General features: G+C 41.7%; 1 protein-coding gene across 4 annotated transcripts in view; it reads right to left on the bottom strand.

Annotated features, from left to right (window-relative positions):
* ZNF106 (zinc finger protein 106) overlaps window positions 1-22,629 on the bottom strand; it is a 78,616-nt gene that overhangs the window by 10,775 nt on the left and 45,212 nt on the right. For 2 of the 4 annotated variants that reach the window (XM_077818822.1, XM_077818824.1), the window contains 10 exons: window positions 20,784-21,552; window positions 20,208-20,263; window positions 18,860-19,005; window positions 14,901-15,035; window positions 13,184-13,300; window positions 11,927-12,118; window positions 6,617-6,679; window positions 2,980-3,099; window positions 2,127-2,198; window positions 399-470 (listed from right to left, as the gene is read on the bottom strand). In XM_077818822.1, coding sequence (XP_077674948.1) covers window positions 399-470; window positions 2,127-2,198; window positions 2,980-3,099; window positions 6,617-6,679; window positions 11,927-12,118; window positions 13,184-13,300; window positions 14,901-15,035; window positions 18,860-19,005; window positions 20,208-20,263; window positions 20,784-21,552 — 1,742 coding nt within the window. Of the gene's footprint in view, window positions 1-398; window positions 471-2,126; window positions 2,199-2,979; window positions 3,100-6,616; window positions 6,680-11,922; window positions 12,119-13,183; window positions 13,301-14,900; window positions 15,036-18,859; window positions 19,006-20,207; window positions 20,264-20,783; window positions 21,553-22,629 lie in introns of all 4 variants that reach the window. The other 2 variants (XM_077818823.1, XM_077818825.1) reach the window with 2 other exon arrangements.

Genomic DNA, 22,629 nt, shown 5'->3' with positions numbered 1-22,629 from the left:
AGATTTCGATGCAAGACTAATATTAGTGCAACTGTTTCTGTGCACAGTGGGTGCAGTAAAAGCTTTTTGTTTCAGAAGTTGGCACGTGCCACACACTCAGCTTGAAACAGGCAATATAAGAGAAAGATTTTTAAAAACAATCACTTATCTACCTCAGAACAGAGCACCTGCCATCTACTACAGGGTTCCTGGCAAGGCAGCTGCTCCCAGAGGTTAAACTATTTTCACAGTGGAGCTTAAAAGATGTGTGACTGGCTAAACGGAAAGGGTGCTCTAAAAAAAATCATGAAAATGAATCTGTTCCATCCCTTGATTTCTGTCCAGACACAGGAGATTGGTCTAGAAACTATAATAAAGAAGGATAAAGAACTGAAAACTAGAAATGCTTTGTTCCTTACCCAGCAACGGTAATTCTGCATCAGGTTAAGCCGCACAGCTTGGACGCTGCCATCGTAGCACCCAGTGTAGATCTGTGAAGAAAAAATTATGAAAGAGAAAAAAATAATAAAGATGTGTTTTTAAAAAAATAACAGGCAAAAAGATCAAGTATGAAACATATGAAGTGGAAAGCCTATGCACTTAAGGCTTCCAATTTTGAAACACTTGTTAGATCCAAAATTTAAGATTTAAAAATAGTTATTTGAACAGTCATTGAAAGAGTTTTGATTCAGAAACTCTGCTGCACCCCTGAAACACGTAGAGAACCAGAATGAGAAATTAACTCGCCTATTTCCATATACAAACTAAATGCAAAACATTTTTTTTTTTTTTTTTTTTTTTTGCTGTTTGTAGTGTAAGTTAGATTGTAAAAACCCTTTCAATTTTAGTAGTCTTATTAACAGGTAAATTAAAAAATTATTCTTCAACCTGACAGAGTCCCTTAAAGACATTTCCAGGACTTGGTCTGTAAATGGTCTGTATCTAACTGGTTTACAGACCATCTAGAAGTATGCGGTTCCTGAGCTCTAATAAACAACAGTAAACTGATGTCTAATGGTTCAATTTGTAGTGTTGGAGAAATACAAAGCTAACAGATAGCTGATAAGAAATAACGCGTCAGTTTATTTCCACTATCAGAAGATACCAATTATCTATCTGCTGCAGGGAAGGGACTATACCCTAGTGTTCAAACAGATACAGAAGAGTGAGAGAATGTCCATTGTATAGTACACTTCACTGACTGCTGATCTGAAGCTTCACTTGTGTCTAGATGCCTAAAGCACCTCAGAAATATGGTACAGCATAAATCTTGGACTACAATCACACAGCTTGGGCACAGTTAAATCTCAACTTCAGCCTCATGAGAAGCGGGGCTCAGAAAAAAAAATGCATTTCCCATAGTGCACTGGTTCCCAGTTTTCCTACACTTCACTCTTTTATTACAAATTTGAAAATCAGAAATATTAAGCACTTCCCATTTTAACTCTCATTTTATCAAAGTTCAGGAACAAGTTTTCAACTGCACATTCACAAGAGTTTTTAAAGGTGTCCAGCTTAAGCAGGCAAGTACTCAGATCTTTGTGTATACTATAAACCCTAACCTGCATGTGCATCATGGTATTTGTATACCTAAGTCAGTTAAAAAATGTTCATGCACTTCACATGTGTTAATTTGAAAGTATGGTCCTGAAAGTTGGAAATAGTAGGACTTAACTCAGTCAAACCAAGTCTAGTCATATAGCTGCTAGAGAAAATGCCGGAAACAGGACAGACACACTTAAAGTATTAAAACCCTCAGTAATTCTTGAACTGTTCTGATTATAGTAACGATGCACACTATGAAGATGAAATTAATGCCTTATGTCTGGCTGATAGAGAGCTATAGTCATGAAATTATGTTACAATATTAGCAATCAAACAGCTCAATTTTGCCAACACAATGTAGCATATGAACGACTTTCCAGAATTGCTACATTTAGCTGGTATATAAACAGCTTTTCTTTATTATTCATTAATTATTATTATTCTTTTGACTACCATTTTAAATGGTCCTCTCTCTAGCAGAATAAGGGAAGTTAAAATAATTAAATCATCTACCAGTGATATCAATAAAATCTGAAATCAACACTATCATCAGCTAACAAACAAGACTTTCTATTTTAGATCAATGAAAGGAGGAGAGTTACCATGCTCTTATGAATAGTCATACACATGATCATATCTGTGTGTCCTCCATAGACTTGCAAACGGTCATGAGACTTGTGAAAAAAAGAAAATGAAACATCAGGCATTTAATAGTATGACATTTTGCAGGCATTTTTTATTGGCTTGCATAATCAACAGTGACTTTTTAAGAGTTAGGAGCACTGACTATTACACGAGACTACATTTTTAAAGTCCTCGTGGGTGCCACGTTGTACTGTGTGCTATTAATTTCTTAATTAATGGCAAGGATCCCACCATTTTCCCCTCAGTCTATTCTTTCAGGCCTATTTTTTTTTTTTTTACTCCCTTCAGAGCCTGTCAACACCACTAATCAGCTGGAGGGATTCTTCAGCAATAAAAAGCATTTGTTCTTCAGGGGCTGAGAATATTGCCTCACTGGTCCTCCCAAGTCAACATGCAAGAAACTATGAGAATCCACCCACTGTTTTCTGCATGAGAGTACTGACTACTAGGGAGTGGCCATTAAGGTGATTCAGTTTACAGGGACAGACTACATGCCACTCAGCCTTTCAAAGAACAGAAAACTAATTGTCCAGAATCATTTGAAAAAAACACTTCAGTTTCTTCTACAATTAAAATGAGTGCAACCAGAGAACCAGTCTGGCTCATGCAAGTGATTATCTGTTGAATTATTTTAAAACCCCACAGCAAATTGGTCAAGGAGAAGGTTGAGAATTTTAAGTGGTAGAAGAAGGAGGGGCTGGAAACTAGGAAGTAAAGATTATTAATATGGTATTTTGCTCTGGAGCTTCTGAAATGTACAAAAAAATAGAATAGATAAGTTCTATTCCTGGACATGATTTATTTTCTTACCTGTAGCTCATAAACACGGACAAATTTATCCAAGCAAGCAGTCACCATCACCTTCCCTAGGATGTTCACAACAGTTACTGCATGATTATGGCCTTTATAGATTCGTACCAGCTCTCCTGTCTGTGTCAAGACAAGGAAGAAAGAACACCCATTAAATCATGAAAACAGATGCAAACAGCAAGTCTGCAGGTTTCTCATTGAAATAATAGTTTTATTATTCATTATGTTACAGAACTGCCTAGGGGCTAACAAAGAACAAGGCCCCATTGTATATAGCACCATACAAACATATCATAAGACAAATACCCTATCCCAAAGAGCTTATAATCTAAATAGATAAGGCAGGAAAACGGATACAACATACAAGCAGAGTAATAGCGTGCAACATCATGTTAGAGCCATGATTATTTTTATTTATCGTTTGTTACTTAAATCCTTTGTTTTTTTGTTTTTTTACAATGGAGGGAATTTGCCAAAAGGAAAAACAAAAGAAGGGCAGGGGAGACATGATGAACAGCCATTCACCATAGGAGAAAGAACGTTCAGTGTGGAAACTGCAGAAAGCAGCATCTGACACTCCCTGGTCAAACTGCTTCTACAACTGCTCTGCTGGCTTCAGTCTCAGGCCAACTCCTCCCTGCAGTTTCTTTTCCCACAGCCACATGTTGTTGTTGTCTGTATTGTTGACATACTTGTTGACGGGTATTTTGAAATAGATTACCAAAATAATTGAAACTGGAGTGATTATATTGTGTTATTTTGACAAATAAAATATGCAGAATTTTAAAATACCGTGCGTAGAATTTTTAGGTGCAGAATTCCCCGAGTAGGCCGCCATATGGGTCCTACTGCCCCCAAATGAGGGTCTCTCCTTCTCTGCTCTGGGTCCAAGGGATTCTGAAGGAAGGGATAGTCTCCATCTTTCTCCTGTCCCTCCCAGCAGTACCTATTTAAACTGCCTTTGCAACCGCTGTGCTAGCTTTAGTCTTGGGCTAACTCCTTTTCCAAGTTTTAAATGCTTACTCATGCCAACCTGAACATTATATATTTCTCATGTATGTATCTCACTTAAAAAGTAATTGCAGTACCTTTTACCTAGCTTATAGAAACCCAAAGTCAAACCAAAACGTGACCTGAAGTTACCAGCAGCAGTTTCCTAGACATCCTTTAGTTTCCTCATTTCCAACTTTCTGCCCCATTTGGTAAAGCATAATTTCTAACAAAGTACACTTGCAACCATATTACCACAGCCACTAGGAACTGGTACGTGCTCCTCCCCCCTCCCCCGAAGTTTAAGAGGAAGAATCAGCAGATGCTAAACAGAATTAACCACATTACCATTTGCACGAAATACATCACCAGACTAATTATTCTGTGTCCACCACTTTGCATCATGGCTTTTGGCATTTTCAATTAATCTGTGATACTGTTTCAAAACAAAGGCAGCATTTTCAAAAGAGAGAAGGGAGTAATCCTATTGGTGCGAGTTGGGGATTGGAAGTCAGGATTTCCGATTTCTACTTGTAGCTCTGCAGTTGACCCACCGACATCTAGTCGGACCTCCTGAATAATACAGGACATCAGACTTTCCTGAATTAGTTCCTGTTTGAACTAGAGCATATCTTTTAGAAAAACATCCTATCTTGATTAAAGAATTTCTAGTGATAGAAAACCTACTACAACCCTTGGTAAGTTGTTCTAATAGTTAATTACTCATTGTTGAAAATGCATGCCTTATTTTTTAGATTAAATTAGTCTAGCTTCAACTTTTAGCCACTGGATCTTGTAATACAATTGTTTGCTAAACTGAAGAGCCTTCTGTTCCATATGTAGGTATCTTTGAAAACTCGTGGCGAACGGGGGAAGTCCCGGATGACTGGAAAAAGGCTAATGTAGTGCCCATCTTTAAAAAAGGGAAGAAGGAGGATCCTGGGAACTACAGGCCAGTAAGCCTCGCTTCAGTCTCCAGAAAAATCATGGAGCAGGTCCTCAAAGAATCAATCCTGAAGCACTTACATGAGAGGAAAGTGATCAGGAACAGTCAGCATGGATTCACCAAGGGAAGGTCATGCCTGACTAATCTAATCGCCTTCTATGATGAGATTACTGGTTCTGTGGATGAAGGGAAAGCAGTGGATGTATTGTATCTTGACTTTAGCAAAGCTTTTGACACGGTCTCCCACAGTATTCTTGTCAGCAAGTTAAGGAAGTATGGGCTGGATGAATGCACTATAAGGTGGGTAGAAAGTTGGCTAGATTGTCGGGCTCAACGGGTAGTGATCAATGGCTCCATGTCTAGTTGGCAGCCGGTGTCAAGTAGAGTGCCCCAGGGGTCGGTCCTGGGGCCGGTTTTGTTCAATATCTTCATAAATGATCTGGAGGATGGTGTGGATTGCACTCTCAGCAAATTTGCGGATGATACTAAACTGGGAGGAGTGGTAGATACGCTGGAGGGCAGGGATAGGATACAGAGGGACCTAGACAAATTGGAGGATTGGGCCAAAAGAAATCTGATAAGGTTCAATAAGGATAAGTGCAGCGTCCTGCACTTAGGACGGAAGAACCCAATGCACAGCTACAGACTAGGGACCGAATGGCTCGGCAGCAGTTCTGCGGAAAAGGACCTAGGGGTTACAGTGGACGAGAAGCTGGATATGAGTCAGCAGTGTGCCCTTGTTGCCAAGAAGGCCAATGGCATTTTGGGATGTATAAGTAGGGGCATAGCGAGCAGATCGAGGGACGTGATCGTCCCCCTCGATTCGACATTGGTGAGGCCTCATCTGGAGTACTGTGGCCAGTTTTGGGCCCCACACTACAAGAAGGATGTGGATAAATTGGAGAGTCCAGCGAAGGGCAACAAAAATAATTAGGGGTCTGGAACACATGAGTTATGAGGAGAGGCTGAGGGAACTGGGATTGTTTAGTCTGCAGAAGAGAAGAATGAGGGGGGATTTGATAGCTGCTTTCAACTACCTGAGAGGTAGTTCCAGAGAGGATGGTTCTAGACTATTCTCAGTGGTGGAGGAGGACAGGACAAGGAGTAATGGTCTCAAGTTGCAGTGGGGGAGGTTTAGGTTGGATATTAGGAAAAACTTTTTCACTAGGAGGGTGGTGAAACACTGGAATGCGTTGCCTAGGGAGGTGGTGGAATCTCCTTCCTTAGAAGTTTTTAAGGTCAGGCTTGACTAAGCCCTGCCTGGGATGATTTAATTGGGTATGGGTCCTGCTTTTGAGCAGGGGGTGGGACTGGATGACCTCCTGAGGTCCCTTCCAACCCTGATATTCTATGATTCTATGATTCTATACTTACAGGCTGTGAGCAAATCACCCCTTAACCCTCTCTTTGATAAGTTAAATATATTGAACTCCTTGAATCTCTCATTAAAAGGCAAGTTTTCAAATCCTTTGATCATTCTTGTTGCTCTTTTCTGAACCCTCCCCAATTTTTCAATATCCTAGGAATGAAGGATAATGTTTACAAAGTGCTTTGCGTTCCTCAAATAGAAAAGGTGCTATACAAAGTAGCGTAAGAGTACCCATATCTTCTTAAGCATATGGGCGTCCAAAGAAATTCTCATTGCTTTTATCACCTCAACAGTAAAAGCTATTTAGCGTTTCAAGTATCTGAATGACTTACATGTATATTGTGGGCGTGGACAGATTGGTCACTGGAGCCACTGAACACCAGATCGTTCACAACCTTTTAAAGAGGACAACAAAATAGTTTTGACTTCTGGATCATTTTTAATATATGAGTGAAACAACACATACACACTACTTGAGTAAGGATTTGCTTACTTTAAAGTACACCTCTACCCCGATATAACACGGTCCTCGGGAACCAAAAAAATCTTACCATCTTATAGGTGAGACTGCGTTATATCGGGGCAGGGAGAGGAACCGCTCCCCGTCCCAGCTCACCTCCGTTCCGCCTCCTCCCCTGAGCGTGCCACTGCTGCTCCGCTTCTCCCCCCTCCCTCTCAGGCTTACCGCGAATCAGCTGTTTGGTGCGGCAAGCCTGGGAGGGAGGGGGAAAAGCAAAGCGGCGCGGTGCACTTGTGGGAGGAGGCGGAGGTGAGGGGGGGCACAGCAAGTAAGTGGTGGGGCACAGAGGAACCTCTTGCGGTAACACGAATTCAGATACAATGAGGTAAAGCAGCCCCGCTCCCTGGAGTGCTGCTTTATCGCGTTATATCGGGGTAGAGGTGTAGCAATATATTTCACCAAGGCGTATTGACTTCACAAATACTTCCTCCTGTATCCTCTACCCCTTCCAATCTTTTAATATAGTGTGAAGAACCCCTTAAAAATTAATTTTTCAGTGTATAGCTACAACATTAGGAAACACATTAAGCTGCCCAAATGGTAATCAGAGCCATTTATACATTACACACACACAGCTAATTAATTGTAGTTAACTCACGCAATTAACTCAAAAAAATTAATCGCAATTAATCGCACTTATAACAATAGAATACCAATTGAAATTTATTAAATATTTTGGATGTTTTTCTACATTTTCAATATCGATTTCAATTCCAACACAGAATACCAAGTGCACAGTGCTCACTTTATATTATTTTTTATTACAAATATATGCACTGTAAGAATGATAAACAAAAGAAATAGTATTTTTTCAATTCACCTCATAGAAGTACTGTAGTGTAATCTCTTTATCGTGAAAGCGTAACTTACAAATGCAGATTTTTTTTTGGTTACATAATTGCACTCAAAAAACCAAAAAACAGTGTAAAACTTTAGCGCCTACAAGCCCACTCAGTCCTACATCTTAGTCTGCCAATCACTAAGACTAACAAGTTTGTTTACATTGATCGGAGATACTGCTGCCTGCTTCTTATTTACAATGTCTCCTGAAAGTGAGAACAGGCGTTTGGATGGCACTTTTGTAGCTGGCGTTGCAAGGTATTTACATACCAGGTATGCTAAACATATGCCCCATTCCATGCTTCGGCCATCATTCTAGAGGACATGCTTCCATGCTGATGATGCTTGTTAAAAAAAATAAAGTGTTAATTAAATTTGTGACTGTACTCCTTGGGGGGAGAACTGTATGTCTCCTGCTCTGTTTTACCTGCATTCTGCATATATTTCATTATTATAGCAGTCTCGGATGATGACCCAGCACATGTTCGTTTTAAGAACACTTTCAGAGCAGATTTGACAAAACGCAAAGAAGGTACGGATGTGAGATTTCTAAAAATAGCTACAGCACTTGACCCAAGGTTTAAGAATCTGAAGTGCTGCCCAAAATCTGAAAGGGACGAAGTGTAGAGAATGCTTTTAGAAGTCTTAAAAGAGCAACATTCTGATGCAGAAACTACAGAACCCAAGCCACAAAAAAAACCCACCACCACCTTTTGCTGGTGGCATCTGACTCGGATGATGAAAATGAATATGCATCACTCTGCACTGCTTTGGATCATTATCAAGCAGAATCCATCATCAGCACGGAAGCACGAAGGGACATACGAAACTTTAGGGCATCTGGCAACACCAGCTACAACAGTGCCATGCGAATGCCTGTTCTCACTTTCCGGTGACATTGTTAACAAGAAGCAGGCAGTATTATCTCCTGTAAATTGTAACCAACCTTGTTTGTCTGAATGATTGGCTGACCAAGGAGTAGGACTGAACGGACTTGTAGGCTCTAAAATTTTACATTGTTTTATTTTTGAGCATAGGTTTTTTTTGTACATCAGTCTATATTTGTAAGTTCAACTTTCATGATAAAGAGAGATTGCACTACAGTACTTTTATGAGGTGAATTGAAAAACACAATTTTTTTTTGTTTTTTTTACAGTGCAAATATTTGTAACCAAAAATATAAAGTGTGCCCTGTACACTTTGTATTCTGTATTGTAACTGAAATTAATTTGAAAATGTAGTGAACATCCAAAAAACACATAAAATAAATGGTATTCTATTGTTGTTCAACAGCAATTAATTTTTTTGATCGATTGACAGCCCTAATATGTACATATATATACACATATATCCAACAATTGCGATTTTTATTTTAAAAGATTCATCCCACATCCCAGGCAAAAATATAATTATGTGTGTTTGGGTCAAATAAACTGCTTATTTATCAGCTTTATTGTAAAATCCATTGTTTTCTTTAAAAGCTAGGGGACCAGCAAAATCTGTTCTGAACAGGACAATGAAACTCACCCAGTACAATTACTTTAAAGCATCAGATTGTTTAAGTAGTAGATAGGCTTCTATGACAATCTGTACCCTTATGTTCATCCCTTACAATACTTGTAAGTTTTGTGCAAAATATGCCTTGTGAGGTGTATCATTTGAAAACTCAATGTGCTGATCATTATTGTCCTGGTAAAATGGGTATACTGTGTGTAATGTTATAAATCTACTGTATGATATTATTGAGACAATCCAAGCCTGCAACAAAAAAAAAAAAAAAAAAAAAAGCCACAAAGGGACAGTTCCTCAGAAAGAAAAAGGAAACCCACGCCTCAGTCAAGCGTCAGCAACATCAAATGGACTATCATCTGGTCAAGGCCATTCTTTGGCAGGAAAAAGGGTGAGAGCAAGAAATTTACATCTTGGCAAAGAAACAGCTGAGTCTCCATAGACTTTCTGTCTCCTTAACCTCAGCTGGAGAGGATTTTCAAAGAAAAAGAAAACTATAAGGGGAACACACCCTAAGAGACTCCTCCCTGTCTGCCTACCCAGGGCATCACCACCACCTGAACAACAAGGAAAGTAACACTGAATTGGGAGAGGGGTCCTGGCCAAAAGGAATCCAGCCAGAAAGACCGCTGAAGAACGTGGTGAGAGAGACCTTTGCTTTAAATTCATTTAGCTTGTTAAAAAGTAAAATGAAACTAATATCTAACTTATGTTCTTGTCACCAATGCCTCATTACTTGTAAATCACTTAAAATCCATCTTTCTGTAGTTAATAAACTTGTTTTATTGTCTTATCTAAACCAGTGTGCTTGGACTGAAGTGTTTCGGAAACACCATTTGAGATAACAGGATTTGTATATATATATAAACTTGCATTTTCCACAAGAGTGCTGGGCAGTATAAGACGCACATTTTTGGGGGAAAGTCTGGGACTGCGAATTTGCTGGTGTTACTCTGCAGTGCAGTTCAGGAGTGGCTGGCTATAGCACTTGTACAATATAACTGGGAGTAGTTTACATGCTGGAGGCTGTGTGTAAGCAGACCAGGAGTGGTTGCTCTTACAGCAAAGCAGTGTAATAGGCACTCCAGGTTGGAGATTTGAGGGGACACAGCTGTTCAACAGTCCAGACAGTACCCTGGGTAATGTCACACCTTCATACCAGACTACCAATCCCAGAACCATCCAGGCTTTCACCCCTCAATAACTAGTTAAAATCCAGCTCCAGCTAGCAGCAAATGGCTGACTAGGAATTTATGTGAAATGAGTTAGTAATCTCAGTTCAGTTCCTAGCAAACAGATCTCAGAGTTCACAATACAAAAACAATCACACATACAAGCTGACCGGTAATCTCAGAATCGCAGGACTGAATGGGCAGAAAGATTGAACCAGATTTTGCCCATTAAAAAAAAGGATTCACTTCATCACAGGATTAAGACAGTGAGGCTCTGTGGGGAAAATTGTGCTTTGCACCTGCAACTCTGCTCTGTGGACATAAGGCATCAACACCCTGCGCTGTCACCTATCTGGTGCCTTTTAAGCACACAGAACTAAGCAAAAAAAGTTTGAAGATGACATAAATGTGCTCCAATAGGCGTGTAGATGGCAGGAGCAAGTTAATGTGAAAAAAAGAGCAGGTCAGGGACAGAGCTGGCCAGTAATGTAGAACACACATGTACCATGCTTTATATTAGAGTGGGCACATTACTATCGACCATTAAAGGTATGTCTACACAAAAGAAGTTGTGCCACTTTATCTATATACTTAAAGTGATACAGCCCTCCTAGGGTGGATGCAGTTATACCAGTAGAGCTATTCCTACACACCAGTCTAAGGCAGCTTTCCACTGGTATATCAGCGTCCACACTACGAGTGGGATTGAATCAGTACAACTATTTCCATCAGAAAAATCACATTTCTGCATATAGAAAAGGCTTTTTTTTTTTTGGGGGGGGGGGGGGGGAAGAAGAAGGGGACACGTCTAAAGGGACATTGTGAGTATTTTCTCAATGGAAAAATTTTTTCAAAATTTCCAGAGTGAATTACAGGCAAAATAGGTGAGTTTCCTTTCTTCCTTCTGGCAAGATGATTGTTCCACCGCCCCCTTGCGCTTCTGAAATCAACATCCATCTTGTGTACACTAGTACTATGAAGCGCAATAGCAGCAGCACTAGGAAACGCACCAATTGTGGTAGCAAGGCCAGCAGAAGGAGCTCAAAGTTGGGGAAACTTTTCACAAATGAAGGGATTTTTATTTTTAGTCAAAATACAGATAAAATTTCCTATGGGCACCAGTTCTCAACCAGGGGTCTGGGGCCGCAAGCAGGTTTCAGGGGGTCTGCCAAAATAGTTCAGAGAGCTGGGCCGCCATTAGACTTGCTGGGGTCCAAGGCAGAAAGCCTGAGCCCTGCTGCCCCGGGCTGAAGCCCAAGCCCAAGCCCAAACCCCACCACCTGAGGCTGAAGCCCAAGAAACTTAGCTTTGCAGGGCCCCCTGTTGCATGGCGCCTCAGACAATAGCCCTGCTTGCTGCCCCCTAACGCAGGCCCTGGTTTTAATATACCGGATATGCAGAAAAACAGTTGTGGCACACATGGGGTGTGGAATTTTTATCACCTGTTGTGGGGGCCTCAGAAAGAAAAAGGTTGAGAACCCCTGATCTATGGGAATATCAAAACGTTAAAGTCTCTCAAATATCAGATGGAAGTAAATAGTCCCCTTAACATATAGTGACTACATCATTTGTCAAAAACTGTTACTTCCCAAGGTACTTGCCTTCATACAGAGTATAGTTTTGCTATGACCTTCAAGAGTTCGTAGAAGCAGTCCATTTCGAGCATCCCGCACACTGATGGTACAGTCATAGGACCCCACTACCAACAACTTGCGTGCTCCTTCCTGAGCCGTGGCTAGACAGCTGACTGCTCTAGGGCCATGGCATTCAAAGGTATCGATTTGCCTGTTGTTCTGCAAAATAAAGAAGTCAAAAGATTGAATGGAATGTAGACCACTAAGTCCTTCCCTCTTCAAGGATATGATTCCTCAGACTGAAGGCGTATCTGATATTACTCTTGCACATACCTAAAAAGACAAAAAGGTGCAACCACCACTACTGATGGAATACTGTTTAAGATTAAAAATATAACCTAAAAATCTAAAGCTAATTCTTTGTTCCCTCTGATATCCTTTAAACAAGTATTCCTAATTTATCGTAACAGTTTGTTTTGCATTACAAATTCATTTAGCTTCTTTCCGGTGAGCTGTGCTTACAATTTGACCAGTAGTAAGAAACAGTCATTCTTCAGTGGTAGAAGAACAGAATTGCTAGATGAGGCATGTGAACTTAGATATTTCATTATTCTTTAAGTACCACACGATTATGAAGTGTGTTTGTTCACGTTTAGTGTGAAAATTCTGTGAAGATAATTTGAGGTTCACTGGCATGATACTTCTGCTCTTGAGCTCTCAGAACAAGCCCTCTTTTTAGATCTCCTTAAAATATGAGCTTATTTTGCTAGGTTAGTTTTGAGCAATGAGCCTGGAGTCAATCTAAGCAAATAATGAGATATGTTTGTGTTTCTATTTAAAACATTCTGTGGCCTCATGTTAGTTTTCTGCCAAACAAGAGGTCTGTTTGGATATCTCTCTCCTAGGTTTGTATCTCGTACACTCTGCAGTGACCCCATTCAAGTCTTAGTGAGGAGTCATAGCACACAGAGAAACAAGTGCCATTAAGCCTTTATCACCCACAAAAGTTCAGCTCCAGGGAACCTGGCGGTAGGCAGGGGAATTCTTCTGAGGACACAGGGGGTAGCTGGAAGAAGGTGAAGGGGAGAAGGTTCATCCAGGGACATGTAAATACTGAAACAGAAATGACTTAACTGCTATCTTGATATGCAATAGTTATGAATGTTCTTGCTATTCAAGAGACAAAATGGAATTGGAAATGAGAGTGGGAAGAAAAGAGAATACCACCTGCTAAAACTGTTTCAATATGGGTTGACACACCAATTTTCAAATAAATACACTGACCTTTATGGTGAAAGTGACCACATTGCCATTTGCAAGGCCTGCGTACAGGATTCGCCATCTACTATGCAGACAGAGCACCCGGTCTTCCAATTTAAATTGCTCCATGCACTCCTTGGTCTGACAAGAAACAAATAGTTTCAGCTTTTGTCATTAGTGGAAAAATTGGGAGACTATTTTGAGATAACTGGGAAAAACTGAAATGAGCCATTAGTCTTGCCTATGAATTGTGTTGCTTCTCTCCAGTAATGGAGAAGTTCTTCTGTCTGTGTGAAGCTCTTGTTCCAAGAGCTCACTCCCACCCCAACTCAACTTCCTTAGTAACTTCCCCATAGGGGAAGTGGCATAAATGATAGTCAGCTGATATTATCTTTCCACAGATCAGTGACCTAAAACAATTTGTCCATAGGAAGCAGACATCTACTCCACAATCCTTCAAGGTCAAGGACCACTTTCACTCTCAATTTCAGGAGACAGACCTTCCTTTCATTGATCCCTGACAGAGGCCAGATTAAGCAGCTCTCTTCCAACTTGCTCCTTTGCCTCTGGTATGAGAGGCTCAGCTTCATCCTTTCAGAACACTACTGACTCCCATGAGAGCTGTATTGCCTATACTCCCAAGTGAAATGCACTTTTCATAGACTACTGAGGAAGTCAGAAAAAAAATACAAGTTAACGGAGATGTGCACTTCCAAGTGGCTGTCTTCCACCTCAATTACCTCTGCTTACCTCATTTAACTTGCCATTACCCTCTATGCCTGAGCAAAGAGCCTACTGAATTCAAAAACTGGCCAGTAGAATGGGGCAGCACAATGATATTGTTCAGAAACCAGCCATTATTAAATTACTGTAAACAGATACAGAAACTTTGACGAATACTGGGTCAGTCATAGAAACTTAATATACCAGAATTTATCCAAGTGCATGATAAATACAATTTATCCCTTTTGACTAGCTCACCTGCACCTAGCCCACTAATTCATTTTTGGACAGGACTATTAATATTCCAAACATTTAGAATGTCCATCAGGGAATGTGCAACTTTTCCTTCAATTACATTAGCCAGAAGCCCACAAAAGTTAATATTTTGTCCTGGACCACCTGACATCTCAAAATTCATTAGGGCAATAAACCTGACGTCAAATAGTATACACCCCTTCCACAACATAAGATACTGATCTAACTACTGACATTTATATATGGAATATCTACTAGTTTGTTTTTAAGAGGTTTGTAAAATTCATGATGGTTTCCACTTCAAAAGCCTGTATACTGAAGACTCACTGAATCAGAGAACTTGACTTTAAAAGCTAAAAGAATACCAAAAAAAGTACCTGTTTTTAAACTCAAACATTTCTAAAGTAGTTTCTATAAAATATGTAGCACACAAAATATGATAATGTGGTAATACGTTTTTATTGGCACTTATCTGGGATAATTTGAACCACCATACCAACTGATACTGTCCAAATCTTTGTATCACAACACGTACACTCTGTTTAAAACACAGAGCTGGGAGTCCGAAGAAAACTTCGTTGTATTACCGTTTCTGCCGTTGACTTGATCTGTGACTTTGGGTAGGTCACTTTGTTTCATCATGTGTAGAATGGGGCTAATATCTAGCTCATGGGGATTTGAAAGATTTGGTTCATTTATGCTTGAAAAGCCCCTTGAGATTCTCACACAAAGGTGCAACGTTTAATACCACGTTTATGAATACCTTGATATTGTAACAGTTGATTGTGTGGTCACTAGAGCCAGTGTAGAGGGCTGCATTCTTCCCATTTGTTTGAGTAACCAGGAGACAGTTCACTTTGGAAGTGTGTCCTTCAAAGACACCCATACATTTTCTGTTCTAAAAGTAGAGCACAAAGTCTGTTAACGTGCAGACTATAATATAGGTTAATTTTCTCCCTCTACCTAATGTTTACACAAATCTACACATACTCTCAGATCCCAGCAAAGCAACAGAATTCTGTGACCCAAGGAACTCTTGATGCTAGCTGGCAGGGGGCACAGAGATGCGTAAGGGTTACACAGATTCCCTGGGTGTGGTAGTTCATCAAAGAATATCATGTGAGATCCCTACTGAAAGCCTGTATCACACTGATCATCATAATCTTTGCAAAATGTATGTGCAGATAATATGTAAGGAGATACCTATATATACTGGAAGTTATGTTCTTAAAGCCTGGAGATAAAGGCAGGTCACCCAGAGATGGCATACCTTAAGACAGATTCCGCCAGAAAGGAGGTAGCAGATACTTATATCCTTGGCTGAGCATTGTTAATTGTGTGTCTTATACTGGAAGTATATTTGGATACTGAATCAAATGCTCATGAAGAGAGTGCAGGGACTTCAAGAGAAGAAATTAACAGGAAGAGGTAAACAGCGAGGAAGGGAAACCTGTTTGCAGGTAAAAAAACAAAAAGGACTGGTTTAATATAGCTATGTGTGCAGAAAGATGCCCTGGCATCCTTCATCTGGGAAGACAAGCTGCCAGTGGGTTTGGTCTTATAAAAGGAGGGTCTCAGCCATCCTAGTTGAAAAATGTGGTGACAACGACTTTGGATAAACAGTACCTTATTTAACAAGATGCCCTCTTGTTAAATATGTTTAAGCTCTAGAATAAGTGTTACGATTTTATTTTATATGTAACCCTTTAGGTCCATTAACCCTACTTCCTTCTTCTCAAATTCCCATTCTTTGTTAAATAAACTTAATCCTTGTTTTCACTATAAACAAATCTAAGTGCAAGGTGTTTAGTGGAACTGTGATCCAGGTTGCAACTGGTAAACTGGGGTGTACTATTCCTTTGGGAGCAGAGGATCTGGGAATTATATGACTGTCCAGTGGTTAAGGGGCTGAGGACTCCAGGGAGACACCTAGGGGTTGGAGTATATCTATTGCTAACCTGCAAAGGGATGGCAGAGCCTGCGTCAGCTGAGAGGAGAATCCTTGTGCCGTCTGTGGCTGGCAGAGTTGGGGAGCTGACCCTGACAGGAAACCACAAGGTTTCCTCATGCTCAAGGCAGGTGATAGCAAGCTGCCTCACAACCCCCCGCCCTCCCGCACACACATACATACATTTCCTGCTACAGTGGTGTTTACTTCAGCAAAAGACAGATGTAATGAGGGACACTAGATTTTTATCCAAATTTCATAATGAACAATACACTGTTATAATTTTAGTCCCAAAGAAATCCCAGCACACTTGCACAATCTATACTGTGTAAGTACTGTCAGGATAAAAGGAGTCTAGAAAAGCAGCATAGTTCAGAGCAGTGATTCTCAACCAGGGGTATGCATACCCCTGGGGGAACAGAGAGGTCTTCCAGGGGGTGCATCAACTCATCTAGATCAGTGTTTCTTAACCTAGAGGTCACAACCGCCAGGGGGGTTGTAGAATGGATATAGGAGGGGTTGCAAATGCAGGGCCAGTGTTAGAAGGTAGCAAGCAGAGCAATTACCTGGGGCCCCATGCCACAGGGGACCCCACAAAGCTAAATTACATGCTTGGGCCCTAGGCAGCAGGGCTCAGACTTCAGACTCCTGAAAGGGGTATAGTAGTTGGGAAAGGTAGAGAACCAGGAATCAGGAAACCAAAGGTCTAGTCCAGTGGTCACCAACCGGTCGATCACAATCGACTGGTCAATCCTGGAGGATCTCCCCGTTGATTGCTATCTCCGGCTGCGCAGTGGGGCTGCTGCTAAGACAGACTCCCTGCCCGCCCCAGCCCCATGCAGCTCCCGGAAGCAGCCAGCACGGCCCCAAGGGCACGGCAGGGGTCTCCCTCCAAATGCTGCTCCTGCCTGTAAGCTCCACCCCTGCAGCTCTCACTGGCTGTGAATGGGGAGCTGTGGCAGCGGTGTCTGCAGAGATGGGCAGCGTGCAGAGCCATGTGCCGCCCGCCCCCAGTTTCCCCTCCCAGGGGCTGCAGAGGCGTATTGGCCCTTTCCAGGAGTGGTGTGGGGCCGAGGTAAGCAGGGAGTCTGCCTTAGTGGCATCCACACTGTGCCACCGACCAGGAGCCACTGGAGGTAAATGCTGCCCAGTGGGAGGCCGCACCGCAACCCCCAGCCCTGAGCCCCGTCCCGGAGCAAGCACCTGAACGCCCTCCTGCACTCCAAGCCCCAGCCCTGAGCCCTCTCCCAGAGCCAGCACCCAGTACTCCCCCCACACCCCAACCAGAAGCATAGCTAGGGGGGGAACGGGGCAGCGGCCGCTCCCCCACTGAGCAGAAGTGATGCCTTATTAATTCTTTGGCGCCTTCCAAATTTTTTACTCTCCTGACGGTGCTCCGGGTTTTTGGCGGCAGGTCAGGCGGCACTTCGGGTCTTCAGCAGCATTTCGGCATTGGGACCTTCACTCGCTCTGGTCTTCAGTGGCATTGCGGTGGCGGTGGAGGAAGCCTTCAGTGCTGCCGAAGACTGGAGCGAGTGAAGTGCTACTGAAGACCCAGAGTGCCGCCTGACCCGCCGCCAAAGACCTGGAACGCTGCCGGGTGAGTACTAGCGAGTGGCGCCTTTTTTAAAATCTCTGCTCCCCCTGTTTCTCCACCTGGCTACACCACTGACCCCAACCCCCTACCCCAGCCCTGACCCCCTCTCTCAGAGCCAGCACCTTGTACTCCCTCCTTTACCCCAACACTGCCCCAGCCCAGAGCCCCCTCCCCTATTCCCCCCTACCCCCACACTGCGAACCCCTCAGCCCAGAGCCCACACCCCCTCCCAAACCCCAACCCCCTCCTCCTGCCTGGTGAAAGTGAGTGAGGGTGGGGGAGAGGAAGTGACGGAGTGGGGCAGGGTAGATCCTGGGTTGCCCTTAAATTCAAAAAGTGATCTTAGGTGTAAAAAGGTTGGAGACCACTGGTCTAGTCCCATTCTTGTAAAGCACTTTGGAGATCTATGGATGAAAAAAAAAACCCTATTATCAAGTAGTATTATTAATTCACTGGATTAAAGAACAAGATCTGAAGATCCTTGGTGGTGTGATTTTACTTTAAGATGTTATGCCTTTTTATGTGTCTGAATGCACTACCTATATAGGTTTGTATCTTTGGCAGTTTTCTTGAACTCTGATTGCTTATCATTTGTAAGAATTTATTAAGCTATGGTCAGCCAGTATTTCAGTAGATCTTCCTAATAAAAATATATCCTACAAGAAATGAAAGAAGGCTTTTTGTTTAAGGTTTGTTAGTTTTGTGGTGGTGGTCACAAACTCAGGCCTCTGCGAAAGGATTATAGACCAATTCTCATTTGACTAACATACCTTCTCCAACCCCAATGGGCAACAGGGAGTGGCTAAACTTCCTCTCGTCTAGAATGGTACTTGCTAACTAACTGACATCCTTAAAAAGGCAGTGAAAACCAAGCTTCTCTTTAAAGAGAAAAATATATACAAATTTCTCTTCAAGAACATTTTCTACATAAAATCTTTCACCAAGCCATATTTCTCATGCTGGAAGCAAGCATGCAAAAGCCCTAATGGGGTCAGTCTGGACTGGCCATTACTATTACAGAAAGTTTGGGAACTTTATAGATGATAAAAAAAACAAACCAAAACAAAAAACCCACTATAAATGATTCCTTAAGAAGATTTCTTCTAAACACAAAAAAGGGCTTTACAAAAAATCTGAAGACTGCAAAATACATTCTCTCCATGATGACCCTACTTACAACCAGATTGTAGGCACGGACAGTTTTGTCTGCTGAGCAGGTGTAAAGCACACTCCCAAATATCTGAATAGCATTCACTGCAGCTTGGTGTCCCTCAAAACTCCCCTCCGTAGGTTCTTCATCCTCACCTGGCTCTGAAGACACTTCTGCAGAATGGAGAGTTAACAAAGCTTGTGCTTTAACGATCAGAATGTTTTATTCACACAAACTTTGCATAAGTAATAAGACTATCCGTACTATTGACTATCATCACATTTTGCAAAAAGGTCCGCAAGTAAAACAACCAACCAAAAAAAATTTAATAGACCTCTAGCCCTTTAAGAGCAGGGGTGGTCAGGATGCCAGTTATGGGGCCTCAGTCCCTTTAAAGTCAGGGACTAAGAGTTGTAGTTCTCAGGTGGAGCACATGAATCACCAAGGGGTCATGTGACAGCCTAATGAGCTATAAAAGCAGACAGCCTTCTCTCACTATGAGGTGATGCCCAGAAGGCACAAGATGTGCTGAGAAATGTCTCCAAAATAGCCCAAAGAAGAAATCTGGAAATGAAGCTGGTAACAGGGCTTGACCTGGAAAGGCTAACAGCAGAGAAATCCAGGGCATAGAACAGCTTGCTGGGGAAGCTCATCAGAAGAGAGACAGGCAATAGTTCCTTGTGGGAACAGGAAAAGGAGCCTAGATAGGGATTGGCAGAGGGCTGTTTAAAGAGACCACGGAAAAGGCCTACACAGACATTTCCAGAGAGACCCTGGAAAGTAGTGGAGCAGAGCAGTCTTGGGCTTAGAGCTGGCCACTCTCCGCAATTTAAGGACTGTGGCTGTAGGTCAGGGAAGGCGCAGGTGAGTGAGCAACACACGTGCGCCAAAAGGACTAATGGAGCCTAAGGAGAAGCTGCGAAGATTATTAAGCTCAGGGGAGGGGAAAAATCTGGTATCTACCCCAGCAATCAGGAACAAGAACTGATTAACTCTTATGACCACTGAGGCAGCTGTTTGAATCCTGGGAGGAAGGAGGGCCTTGTCTGTATTTTAGCATTTGTACTAGTTTATCCCCAGAAGAGGGACTTTCTACATAGCCAAACAGTTACATTACGCAAGTTACTAAAATTCACCCCACCACCCAAAAGGTAGTGTGGATCAGAAGGTAAACAGGCACAGTGCACCGAATGAGGAATAGGATAAGTGATCCATGTTGACTATCGTTATGCAGTGTCTTCCACTCTTATTTTGAGTTTAAGTTCTGAAGAGCAAAAAGAACAGTAGTATTTTGCAAGCACATTTGGACTGTAACTCAAATTTTCAGAAGATATCCTATGCCCATTTAACGTAGCAAAGCACACCAATAATATACCTGAGGAGTTCTTTGAGCATCTCATTGGTGATATGGAAGGGAGAGTCTCAGCAACACTGTAAAATAAAGAGTAGAGAGATTAGACTCTGCTTGTTGGTATTCAGGAAAGGTAGCAAAATGTACTTAGAGAACTTCAGTGATACTCCAAAATAGGATATTTTATCAGAAGTATTGTAAGGAAAGTATAGGAGTCCTCCGTGGGCTATGAAAGTACTCACTGCTAACAGCCCTATGCAATTTTCCTTCAAAAAAAAAAAAAAAAAAAAAAGTACTCCTCTCTGAAGGGGGCCTTACTTTACTTACTGCAGAAGTTAGTAAGGAACAGTGCATGAACATTGTTTTTGTATGCACATGGAGAAGAGATTCAGATAGTTAAACTACCAGCATGTACAGGCATAAATATTCATCTTTTCTCATTTCAGTGATGGAAGCATTGAGGAATGAGATTTGCTCCCACTTCACCATGTTTTAAGCTTTTCACACATGGAAAAAATGGCCCTTGAATTAAAATTTTGGAAGACCTTTTTTATGTGAGAAATCTGTCCTGATCTAGTATAATCCCACTTTCCACCTCACCTTCTACTGATGCCATCCCTATAATTTGTGCCAATCTCACTGGTGGAGCTCACTTCATCATAACCAGAGCGAGATGCCTCCACTAAAGCTTGTTCTGAGGATCTCATGGTGTCCCTCTTAGATGGGCTGTCTGGTTTCTCATCTCCTGACTCTGATGAGTTGATGGCCACCACCTCAAACTGGGGGTTTCCAGTTTCTACTAATTCCAGAGAGGCATCACTCTCATTATCATCTCTGTTCCTCTCTACTTCATGAGTAGTACCCCCATCCTCCTGTCTTGGAAAGGTGGATGTAGTAACCTTTCCCGCTGTGGGCACCTTCCCGCTCTTGACTTTCCTAATAGGTTTAGAGTCAATAACATCCTGTTCTGTGTCACTGTTCTCAGGTACATGGGCTGCTCGCAATGTTTTCTTCTTCCTTAGCTTTTTCCTTCTCTTTTTTCCTTTGTTCTCTGCAGAGACCAGAGTGGATTCTGCCAGATGCTCAGACTGTTCTGCTGGTAGTGTTGGATCTTTGTCCAAAGGTGTTTCTAAAGAGAGAGACTGATTTGCAACAGAGCTGCTACACTGTTCTGGTGAGGTGATTTCAGTCAGGGTTTCAATCACCCCTTTTTGTTTGTTGAGAGTAGATGGTGATAGTATGGTCCGGCCCTTATCTGAGGCAGCCTTGTGAACATCTTGATTAGTCTGTTGGAAACAAGTAGTCAGCTCTGAGAGGGACATGATTGCAGAGATAACTGGGTACACAGAAGTTTTCTGGCCGATATCTACTGAAGAAAAGAGATGAACAATGTGTTCACTCTGCAGTAATTCATATTTATGCATAAACCCCCCTTGGTTTATTATTAATAAGCTGCACGAATTATTACAATCTATTTGAAAATTTACATCCATAACATAGCTATATGTTTAAAAGTAGAATGTTTTCTGAATACTGAAAGAAGTGCACATACTTCTTGTGTTCATTATGCAAGCCTTGTCGGTTTCTTATTTCAAAGTAAGGCCAATCAGCTATTAACACTTTTTAAAAAAGTGTCATTAGCACGTCAAGTGGAATTCACCTTAAGAACAAACTTATCTGGAAGCAAAGTGCACAGCTATTTGGACATTTTATTTTGGATCCCTGCAAGGATAGTTATGAAATTAAAAGACTTAAAGTTAGCTTAAGGAGATAATATATCTGCTTTATGGTTTGTGTTAGTACAGAAGAGGCCACAGTCAGCTAGTAAAAGAAGGTCATGAGAATAAGTAATATTATTCATTACTTACAGTGTGGGAAAGATGTATGGTTCAAAATAACTGATTAAGTGAAAAGCAGCAGTAACAAGACAAAGAAACAGTCTTAAAAGAAAGAAGAATAAACCTTTCCACTGTTCTGCTGGTAAGCAAGGAGGTGGGGAGGAGATAAGAAGGAAAGCAGCAAGGATAAGTTGCTTCAAAATTGGGTTTTTACTAAAGCTAGCAAGTTCGCTGAAGTTTATAAAGAAAGCCATGAATCTGATGGTTCTTTAACAGACTCTACCAGATCATGCTGACGCACACTAGGATGAGATAGTTTTCCCTAGCAACAAATTCCCAGCTAGTAAAGCAAGAGGCTTCTTTCCTGGGACTAACCATACAACCCAGCTGCAGGCTCCAGATAAATAGGTGCAAGGGATTTTAGAGCGGCCCTATTTCTGAAACAGCACTGCAATAGCTGCTGGGCATTACAGCTTTTGTCAGGCTTTAATCCTTGATCATGCAGCCATCCCCGCACCCACTCTACCAGCTCCTACAGAAAAAGGTAGAGTGGGAATGGACGCCCCCAGCATACCCGGCAACGTATAAATTAAAGAGGCTTTAGCATA

Source organism: Eretmochelys imbricata, chromosome 6 (assembly GCF_965152235.1).
Source record: "Eretmochelys imbricata isolate rEreImb1 chromosome 6, rEreImb1.hap1, whole genome shotgun sequence".
Taxonomy (NCBI): Eukaryota; Metazoa; Chordata; order Testudines; family Cheloniidae; genus Eretmochelys; species Eretmochelys imbricata.
This window is presented reverse-complemented; position numbering and strand designations above follow the sequence as displayed.